Raw genomic sequence first — 11,800 nt, 5'->3', positions numbered from 1 at the left:
TTATTAAAAACCACGGAAGACAAAGGCACTCACATATAACGTAAAATGGTGAACATGAATACACATACTACTAACATTAACGATGTGGACATTAACACTAACGTGAACGTGAACATGAGTACAGATACGACTAACATTAATGATGTGGACATTAACACTAACGTGAACGTGAACATGAGTACAGATACGACTAACATTAACGATGTGGACATTAACACTAACGTGAACGTGAACATGAGTACAGATACGACTAACATTAACGATGTGGACATTAACACTAACGTGAACGTGAACACGAGTACAGATACGACTAACATTAACGATGTGGACATTAACACTAACGTGAACGTGAACACGAGTACAGATACGACTAACATTAACGATGTGGACATTAACACTAACGTGAACGTGAACACGAGTACAGATACGACTAACATTAACGATGTGGACATTAACACTAACGTGAACGTGAACACGAGTACAGATACGACTAACATTAACGATGTGGACATTAACACTAACGTGAACGTGAACACGAGTACAGATACGACTAACATTAACGATGTGGACATTAACACTAACGTGAACGTGAACACGAGTACAGATACGACTAACATTAACGATGTGGACATTAACACTAACGTGAACGTGAACACGAGTACAGATACGACTAACATTAACGATGTGGACATTAACACTAACGTGAACGTGAACACGAGTACAGATACGACTAACATTAACGATGTGGACATTAACACTAACGTGAACGTGAACACGAGTACAGATACGACTAACATTAACGATGTGGACATTAACACTAACGTGAACGTGAACACGAGTACAGATACAACTAACATTAACGATGTGGACATTAACACTAACGTGAACGTGAACACGAGTACAGATACGACTAACATTAACGATGTGGACATTAACACTAACGTGAACGTGAACATGATCAATAACCGACAACATAGCAGACTCCCACAGTGGTTTAAGTACACACAGACATTACCAGACTAAACCATGTGCATGTGTGTGCTAAGTACAAAGGCGTGGTTACAAACAAGACGATTAAGTCCCACTGCATGCAGTGGGCTGTACCACATAACTAGTGGGTAGGGGAGTATTCCATGACAGCGACTTATAGCCTTGTGAAAAACGTGTGCCAGTCCGACATTTTGTGTTTGGGCTCTTGCACTAGACAGTAGACTCAAGTCTGCTCGCACATTTGGACAGTGGTGTCAGTGGTGTCAACATTTGGACAGTGGTGTCAGTGGTGTCAGTATTTCTTGTGTTGACTCTTTTACTAGCTGGCCACACCCACCACCCAGTGTCTGAGTCTCCTCCCATTTACACAGAAGGACAAAGATTGTATGATTTATCTTTCACTTTCTTGTGCAGTTGTGTTTACTACACATAGCAATACCCCTATGCCAAACTACACATAGCAATACCCCTATGCCAAACTACACATAGCAATACCCCTATGCCAAACTACACATAGCAATACCCATATGCCAAACTACACATAGCAATACCCCCATGCCAAACTACACATAGCAATACCCATATGCCAAACTACACATAGCAATACCCCATGCCAAACTACACATAGCAATACCCCATGCCAAACGACACATAGCAATACCCCTATGCCATACTACATATAGTAATACCCCCATGCCAAACTACACATAGCAATACCCCTATGCCAAACTACACATAGCAATACCCCTATGCCAAACTACACATAGCAATACCCCCATGCCAAACTATACATAGCAATACCCCATGCCAAACTACACATAGCAATACCCCATGCCAAACTACACATAGCAATACCCCCATGCCAAACTACACATAGCAATACCCCTATGCCATACTACATATAGTAATACCCCCATGCCAAACTACACATAGCAATACCCCTATGCCAAACTATACATAGCAATACCCCCATGCCACCCACTCACCCAAACCATGACATAAAGGTAGTGTAACCCAAAATGTACTCACCCAAACCGTGAGATAAAGGTAGCATAACCCAAAACGTACTCACCCAAACTGTGACATAAAGGTAGCGTAACCCAAAACATACTCACCCAAACTGTGACGTAAAGGTAGCGTAACCCAAAACATACTCACCCAAACTGTGACGTAAAGGTAGCGTAACCCAAAACATACTCACCCAAACTGTGACGTAAAGGTAGCGTAACCCAAAACATACTCACCCAAACTGTGACGTAAAGGTAGCGTAACCCAAAACATACTCACCATTTTTCTTTCATGCTTGCTTCTCACTTCTTACCAGCTGTTACATCAGCTGTTACATTGCTGCGTCTTTAACCTTGGGAGCTTCACAGTAAACACTAGCAACAAATAGATTAATGAAGAAAAATATTGGCCAACAGAGAACAGCAGCAACATGTGAAAAATTATGCTCGTTCTTGACTGATGTGTAGGCTGGTCTGGAAATGGTTAGGTGAGAAACTGGGGTCCTCAGATAGTCTAGACAGTTGAGCTTGATTCAGATCAAATCAAGTTTATCCATCACATACATAGTCATACACAGTACAACTAGCATTGAAATGCTGTGACTGCCATTTCACATGAAGGAGACAGAGAATATAAAGATCTTTAGACTCTCTATATGTGAGCAGATGGTCATCAAAGCATTTCACAGCTAGTTGTCCTGCGATTCATCATATATCAGGTAGGTCTCTTCCTGCCACGCAGATGGACTAATCAGTAATGGTGGATTTACAACAAAGTGCCCGAATGTGAACTGAAAGGGGAAACCACTGGACTGAACAGGATTTATAAACCCTAGTGAATGCAGCTGCTGAGAAGCTTTGGCTTGCATGATTCTGATCTAAGTTCTAATCGTCTTGCCTTGTGTGAGCGGCAGGAGAAACGCTGCACTACTAAACAGCTTATGACTGAAAACATTCATTGTTTAGCTTCCACTTTTTACATCTGTTTTGACACAGTGACGGCAGAACCAGCCTCGCTGGACTGAGAACTGTTGGGCTGACTGGTCAGGAGATGGCCATGTTGATTTTTTTTTCCTCTTCCTTACAATAAGCAGCCGGCTGAGAACTGGTGTGAGTGCTCCCGAATGCAAGTGGTGCGTATGGAGCTTAACTCCTTTTGTGTTGTTCTTTCTTCCCTCAAGCTTGTATCGTACTCTCAATAGAGCTTCTAGCATGCTGTGATGCTAAATTTACTCCCCCCCACCCAATCCCCCGTGTTAATTAGGTTTATTGTTTCACATATGCTCGGTTTAAATAATTAAAAGGTTTCTAGGGGGAACAGACACAATGCCAACAACACATCGTACTGTAGAAGCGCATTGCTGTGAGTCTGTTCATTTCCGCCTCTATAATAAATTGTGCGTTGGAATGGCTGCCAGGTGTGTCTGTTGAAGTGCACTCAGAGAAACCTTGGTCAGAGAAACCTTGGTCAGAGAAAACTTGGCTCAGAGAAACCTTGAGAACAACATATGCCTGTGTGTATGTTCAGCAAGCTGTTTACTCCTGTGTTTTCCTCAATTGCTTTGAACCGATCTGCTGAAAATCTGCCGGCGTGATTAGAGACACTGAACCTCTCTACCCAGAATGCTCTCTCTGGGTTCAGTGTGCAGGTCTGCTTGTGTTGCTCTGAACTTACACCCACCGGCCCAGACACACGGTGCATGTTTGCTACCGTGGCGATTAGCAGCAGATCTCCCATCCGTAATTAGCTCCGAGTGATGCACTGAGTCAAATGGCATGGATCATTCTCCAACTGGTATTCATGTCCAGAGAGCCGGTAACAGGCCGTGATATATATAGGAACATGTTTATGAACAGAACACACATCACTTAGCACAGGAGTGCAAAAGAACAGTGAGAATCATATCAGACATTTGTGTTTTGTGTTGAAGGGCCTCATTAATTAAAGTCTGCTGTTGTGAGTTTTGCCTGAGGCTATCACCAAGCTTACCTCTTATACACACAGACTGGAATGAAAACTTGCTTAATCTTCCTTTTGTCTTTTATTTTAATTCAATTATCATTTCATTCCGTGATTACTTTTCACTTGAGCGTTATCATCTGACTGCCACGTGTGAATGAATTCGCTACAACAGACTCCAATTTGACCTCAGATTTCACAGTTCAAAAAGCATAATTCATTTGTTTTGTTTATCTGTTTAATTCATGAGTTCTATTTCATTCAGATGTGTGTTTTCGACTCTTGAAGTGTTGGAGCCAGACGTGCGCATTTGTACTCACGGTCTTTCCGCGGTTCTCCATAGGATCCTGGAACTACAGGAGCGTGGCGACCTGGACATTTTGAAGCAGAAGTGGTGGCCCCGTAGGGGCCGGTGTGAGCCGGACGGCCGGGCCGAGCCTCTGCCCGAGGGGCGGGCGCTGCGTCTGCACAGCTTCGCCGGCGTCTTCTGCATCCTGGCGGCCGGTCTGCTGCTGGCTTGTCTGGTGGCCGGTCTGGAGACCTGGTGGAGCAGCCCACGCTGTCGACGAGCACAGCCCAAAGAGGTGACCCCCCAGGCGGCAAAGCCGCGGCCGACCCCTGCCCGCCGCGCCCGGGACTGTGCTGCCACACTCTACTTTATGGATCCAGATTCCACTGACGGCAGTCCCGATTTAGTCGAGCTCCAGTACACGCAGCTATAGGTGTGACCTACAACCCTAAACCTCCTTACACCCTAACGCTTAAGTGTTGCTCAAGAAAAGAGACACGGGGAATTCACCTACATTTTCTTTTCATTCTCTCAGACACCGTATCTCGGTTTAGCTGTCGGATGGTAATTTGGTGTGTCATGGGGTAACGTGGTATGGGACATTCTCGAGGATATTTGTCATCACTAACATACTGTATATTGTAATTACCAGTAGACTGCAGCGTCCTGACGTCACAGGCTGCTGGACTAGGCACGATCACCCATCGCCTCATACTCTGTTGTTTTAACACTCCTCCATGCTCAGGGATTGGACCGCTTCCATCACACAGATGCTAGAAGCAAACGGCCAAAGCTGGATCCCTAAACTAAAGTGTGTGCAGTGAGGAAGCCACTGAAATTTTTGTCTCACTCATCTCGATGGCTCAGACCTGCAGTTGTCATTTCCATCCTCTCCTTCGTGTACTGGGGTTGATTGAAACAGACTTGACTGAAAAGAACAATAAAAAGCCCCAGTGTTGTGTTGACAAAATTTCTGTACCGATGTACACATTCACTATATGAAGAATATTAGTGCATTATGGGACATTGGTTTTATTTGTTTGGAATGACAGAGGTTCTGATTCATTCATGCCCCTCCTTGTGGAAGAATAATCATCCATCCGGACCTCATATCGCTTAACAGAAGTTCTGAGCTCTGACGTGTGCTTGATCTCAGATCTTGCCGCTCTCGTTTAAGTGCATGCAAGGTTGAGTGTAGTGTGTAGGGATTTAGCAGTTTAACACTGTAATAAACTGTCAAACATAGTTGATCAGATTGATTGGGGCACCACCCTGAATAACAGGAAAAATTAGCTACTTTATTAACAAGTGTTAATTCAGTCACAATTCACGAAAGTTGCTGGTTCGGTAACATGATTATTTCTTGTCTTTCAAAAATTAGAACATCACTCATGACCCATAAGTGTTATAACTAGAGTATATGTACTGAATAAACAGCAACAGGAGAACATGCATAAAAATCATTGATTAAGATTCTACTAACGACCAGCGGTACTGAGTCTTCTAAAAATGCTATAGTATAACAAATGTAACAAAATGAGTAAGTAACAAAACTACATGTGTTTAAGAAATGACGTTCTAACAATAAAAGTGTTGTAATAAACGACAAGAAAGAAGGAAAGAGGAGAAAAATTGTTGAAGTAACCTGTGAGAGTGATCGACCAGTCAGTCTAGGAATCGGATGTAATTTATGGTCACGGTTCCTTGAAGTACAACCAGGCTGGTAAGAAGACAGGGAAGGGTCGGTAAGCCGGGCCAGCATGATAAGCCATCAGCTAGTCTGTTTTATGGCATTGTTGCTCAGCGTCAAGGTGCCAGAGGGGTCCAGTTTCCTGTCCGTGGGTCGGGGCAGAGAAAGCCTCCTCTGACCAGATCAGAGTTTCATCAGAAGGTTCATTTGTAGTCTGTATTCAATGCAGGGGGGGTTATGGAGAGATAGAGGGACCGCAGTGTATGGCTACACTTATTTCACGCAGAGCCCAGACTGGGGTAAACCTTGCTCAGTCATTTTCCTGCCTGCAATTTTATTTTATGAGTTCTTATTCATATTTCCAGTAGTTGTCAGTAACCGTTGAGACAGAGAGAGAGAGAGAGAGAGAGAGAGAGAGAGAGAGAGAGAGAGAGAGAGAGAGAGAGAGAGAGAGAGCTTATCCAGAGGAGACTTCCCCCTGATATTCCAACCTATTTCAGTACAAATACTTCAGTATAGACTAGGGTCCACAGCTAAAACTTTGCCCTTATTTTAAACCTGCAGACTGTCTGCACACAATCACATTATGATTTCACTGATGGACAGAAATCTGTATTGCTTTCTGCACTGCCACAGTGTCAAATATTAGCTCTGTCTGTGGCAACCAGTTTGATTTTCTGCTACGTTTGTTTGTTGACAATTTGGTAACAAATTATCTCTTTTACATGACAAATACACTCACGGTACAGTTTATTAGAAACAACTACCTTGTTTTCCTGGCCATTATATTATGCACACCTGTCTGACAGGTAAAAGTTTATGGTCTGTTGCCACACAGTTTGCCAGTTGGCCTCAACCATGTTCACCTTCTAACCAGTACTCACAGAATTTGATTTGGAGGATGGGCCATTCTCAACTGGGCACTGATGTGGTAGTACTGTGGTAGTACTGTAGCTGTGTTCAGAACCACTGGTCCTGTGGTCAGAACCACTGCTCCTCGGGCCTAATGAGAACAAATTGCATGTCAATAGCCATGCTGTCATCTCACTGTACCAGTACAGGGTGTTTGTAATAAATAAATAAATGTTTAATAAAGTTGGGATGAGTGCATTTGTTACAACAGCATTGTAACTGATCCCCCTCTCCAACAGAAAAAAAATCATCTTTCATTAAATCAGTATTTCTGCAGATAGTTGAAATTTCTGCAGTTTACAGAATAGAAAAAAAAAAGGTTTTTACCTTTAATGTAATCCTCAAATAATAGTAATTTTCAGGATGGTTTTAACCTACTGTGCATCCAGCTATAAATACAAAGCTTTAAATCTTCGACTATATGAGGTTCCGGCGTTCCGACCTCGTGTGGTTTTCATTTAGCCGTGACGTGCCTCAGTGGTGCCTCCATTTCTCCATCGGAAACACCATAAACGCTATATTATCACGTTCACTTGTCATGAATTTCATTGACTTTATTCTTTAGTTCATCCATGACTGGTGTCTTCATTTGTATGATGCATTTCCCCTTTAATATCCTTTGTCCTTTGAGAACGGGGCAAGACACGGTCATGATTATGTCCATTAGGACGGGTGGATTTACATCACAGTTTCTGTTTGGCTGCTTGACTGGAACTTGTGATTTCAGTTTCAGTTTCTTTTGACAGTTTCAGTTTCTTTTTCCAGTTTTCCATATATATTGGAGAATGCAAAATGCCTAGTTAGAAGCCAATCGGGATCCAGTGTAACGAACAAATTATTGCATATCAATGACATGTAAATGAGCAACTGAACTCTCTCCTAGCAACTGAACGGTCTCCTAGCAACTCTATGTTCTCTTGCAGCTATGCTTGTCCTCAGACCATCTTTAACTTTCTTCCATAGTGTGTGTAGGTCTTCCCTCTTTTGCTCAGCATGCGTTCTGATAAACCTATTCACACATCCTCCATAGTCTCCGCTTATCCTTCGCTCTCTGACTTCCTCTCTCCCTCTGTCCCGCAACCCTCTGCACAGGATAAAGAGGTGAATCTGGAGCAAGTCCACCAGCGGCTGAGCGGCCTCATGGATGAGGAACTGGTCCATAAGCAGCTCCCGGCTCAGTCGGTGGAGATCTCCGCCCTGGACGCGGGCAGCGTGGGGAGGAAACACCAGCGGCGGGGCTCGCAGGAGGCTGGGAGGGACTTCACCCCAGGAGGCCTCTCCCTGACCCCCTTCCTCAAGGAGGCTCCCGGGGTCGGACGCTTGCCTGGACGTAACCTCCCCCTCCCTCTCAGCAGCTCCACCCTCCCCCCAACCATGCGCTGCAAACACCGGGCTCCCAATGGAGGTCTTTTCCGCCAGAGTCCCGTGAAGATGCCCTTGCCTATCGCTTACCAGGCAGTGCCGGGGGGACCCCTCCCAGAAGCCATTGACTCAAGCCATGGCACCTCGATCTGAGCTGACCAATCAAATACGTCCATCCGACCAATCACGTATGTCTATCTGACCAATCACAGAAGTCCTAAAGAGGCTTACTTTGCCAACTGACCACTGACGTTGAACGGTCAGGCACAGTGAAAGACAGTTTTAGAAGAAGATGAGGAAAGATTTTTGTTGTTTGTTCATTTGTTTGTAATACAGAAGAACACTTGTTTGGCCAGAGACTTTGACTTTCCTAAACTGTGGATATTTGTAAATAATGAGAGACTGCAGTGAAGTCAAAGTGTATTTTGAATATTCTTAATTTTTCTGAAGTTGAGTTTTAAGAACTATTAAAACAAGCAAACACAAAAAAAAAAAAAAATATATATATATATATATATATATATATATATATATATATATATATATATATATATATATATATATATATGCGCACACACATAGACTGTTCGAATGGATTTGATTCTAAAAAAATAAAACAAAATCCTTGTGGTCTTTTTCTAAGCGCCAATCTTAAAGGCTTTTCCCTTTTGGAGTAAAACTGTCATAAATGTACTAAGAAACATGAAAAATGTGCTTTCTACACTTACATGAAATCATGAAATTTCATGGCAGATTATTTAACCTGTTCGGTTTTTTTTTTGTTGTTGTTTTTTTTTTCAAACAAGAGCAAAATAAATAAAAATAGTGTATATCAGTATATGAGCCCATTGCTTTTCTATAAAGGATAGATCTGCTTCAATATCAGAGAATATACGACCACTTAGTGCCTGCCCGTCACATAAATGCTGAAATGTCTTTAAGACTAACAATAATAATAATAATAATAATAATAATCTTTTTAAACATACTACATTTGAGCTGCCTTGGAAATCTTCACTCCGGTTGGACGTCTTAGCCAGGGTGTCCTCTCAGTTGGACCTTTCAGATGATCCTTCGTTTACTGTACTGGGGGAAAGTGTAAAATGCAAACCATGTTTTTAAAATTATATTTATAAAAGTTGTGGATTGGTTCAAATTTAACACGATATTTAATTGCATTGTTTAAGTGAATTTAGAGCAAAAACCTAAGACCACTCCTGCTACCTCATTCTTTGACAAACCATCACTGGAATTTAGAAGACATTTCCAGTCTTTAAGTCTTCAGTTTTGTAAAACTATACTGAGTTAAGAAAACTGCACATCATCACTGTAAATATGAGAACCAAAATGTTTGAAAATGATATGCTACGACTTCTAATCCTAGCTAATTCAATGACCTGCATGACCAATAACTTTCATATACTCTATAACTTGCAAACTTGGTAAGCTATAAAAGTCACTGTGTGCCATGTAACAAATGTATCTGCTACACCCGTACAGTTGAAATATAGCTGCAAGGAAAAGTTTGTGAACCCTTTAAAATTACTTGGATTTTTCAATGAACTGTGATCTGAACTGTGATCTACATGTGGAATGTCTTCGGTAATGTGAAATACCCTGCCTGGTACATCTAGCCTAGCCAATACCACGTCTCCCAAAGAAATACACTCTATGAAATCCAACACAGCAGCTGCTGCACTATGACAAACTCGGCTTGGGCCCCCTGGGCAACAATTTGAGTTCTCAAATGCATTCAAATGCACTCAAATGCATTTATTTTACAGTAAAATAATAATAATAATAATAATAATAATAATAATTTATATTTATGGCATTCAGCAGAGCTCTTAACCAGAGCAACTTACAAAAGTGCTGTCAAACTTACAAAAGTGCTGTCATATTGATTATTTAATTATTATTATTATTGATTAGTGATTATTATTTAATCATAATTTAAAATTATTTATTGTAATTTCTTTGTAATAGACGTGGTCACTCAGTGGTTAAGGTAGTCATTTACAAGACTGGAATTTGCCACTGTTGGGCCCCTGAGCAAGGCCCTTAACTTTCAGTTGCTCAGACTGTATTCACTTTTATAAAAGCATCAGCTAAATGCTGTAAAATATAAATAAATAGAATTATTAGTTTTCACATTTTTAAACTTTCTACAAATTAATTAGAGTGGTTAAATTGATATTAATCCCAACTATATTTATTACTTTGAATCTAAAACAATTCCTTGGTTATATTTAACAAAAGCAATAATACTAAAAAACAAAATTTAAAAAAAATGATTTAACTTCGAAAGAGCAGAGTCACATGCCAATAGAAATCCAGATAACATATTTAGTTAAGATACAAAGTAAAGAATACAATCAAAGACAGAGGACTGTGTGTGAGGGGAGTGTAACTGGAATGACAAGCACAAGGACAGAGGAGTGTGTGTGTGTGTGTGTGTGTGTGTGTGTGTGAGAGGAGTGTAACTGGAATGACAAGGACAGAGGAGTGTGTGTGTGTGTGTGTGTGTGTGTGTGTGTGTGTGTGTGTGTGTGTGTGTGTGTGTGAGAGAGGAGTGTAACTGGAATGACAAGCACAAGGACAGAGGAGTGTGTGTGTGTATGTGTGTGTGGGTGTGTGTGTGTGAGGGGAGTGTAACTGGAATGACAAGGACAGAGGAGTGTGTGTGTGTGTGTGTGTGTGTGTGTGCGTGTGTGTGTGTGTGTGTGTGTGTGTGTGTGTGTGTGTGTGTGTGTGTGTGTGTGTGTGAGAGAGAGAGGAGTGTAACTGGAATGACAAGCACAAGGACAGAGGAGTGTGTGTGTGTGTGTGTGTGTGTGTGTGTGTGTGTGTGTGTGTGTGTGTGTGTGTGTGTGTGTGTGTGTGAGAGAGAGAGAGGAGTGTAACTGGAATGACAAGCACAAGGACAGAGGAGTGTGTGTGTGTGTGTGTGTGTGTGTGTGTGTGTGTGTGTGTGTGTGTGTGTGTGTGTGTGTGTGTGTGTGTGTGAGAGAGAGAGAGGAGTGTAACTGGAATGACAAGCACAAGGACAGAGGAGTGTGTGTGTGTGATGGGAGTGTATCTTTAAATTACAGCCTGTAAAGGCATTGTCATGCTGAGAAATATTTTGCATTCATGTTTTATTTTATTAGTGTTTGTGCCTGTAGGGTTCATTTAAATGTAATCTATGTGTCAAAGAGTTGAAATGTAAATGAACAATTATTAGCTTAGTAAACACTTCCTACACTGACACTTACTAAACACTTACTAAACACTTTCTACGATTACACTTCCTAAACACTTCCTACACTTCCTAAACACTTCCTACACTTACTAAACACTTACTAAACACTTCCTACACTTCCTAAACACTTCCTACACTTACTAAACACTTACTAAACACTTCCTACACTTACACCTACTAACCACTTCCTACACTTACTAAATACTTCCTACACTTAGTAAACATTTACTAAAGACTTCCTACACATCCTACACATCCATATACCCAGGTCATTGATCATTATACCCAGGTCATTGATCCATATACCCAGGTCATTGATCATTATACCCAAGTCATTGATCATTATACC

At 41.6% G+C, this 11,800-nt stretch overlaps 1 protein-coding gene across 1 annotated transcript in view; it reads left to right on the top strand.

The window, feature by feature from the left end:
* Positions 1 to 8,697, top strand: part of grid1a (glutamate receptor, ionotropic, delta 1a) — a 269,398-nt gene extending 260,701 nt beyond the window's left edge. The window contains exons 15-16 of the mRNA XM_035532888.2: positions 4,301 to 4,541; positions 7,941 to 8,697. Of these exons, the coding sequence (XP_035388781.1) occupies positions 4,301 to 4,541; positions 7,941 to 8,363 (664 nt within the window). The 3' untranslated portion in view covers positions 8,364 to 8,697. The remainder of the gene's footprint in view (positions 1 to 4,300; positions 4,542 to 7,940) is intronic.
* Positions 8,698 to 11,800: the final 3,103 nt, after the last annotated feature.

Source organism: Electrophorus electricus, chromosome 10 (assembly GCF_041902795.1).
Source record: "Electrophorus electricus isolate QZ-2024a chromosome 10, ASM4190279v1, whole genome shotgun sequence".
Lineage (NCBI taxonomy): Eukaryota > Metazoa > Chordata > Actinopteri > Gymnotiformes > Gymnotidae > Electrophorus > Electrophorus electricus.
The sequence above is the reverse complement of the archived record's forward strand: the minus strand, read 5'-3'. Positions and strand labels throughout refer to the sequence as shown.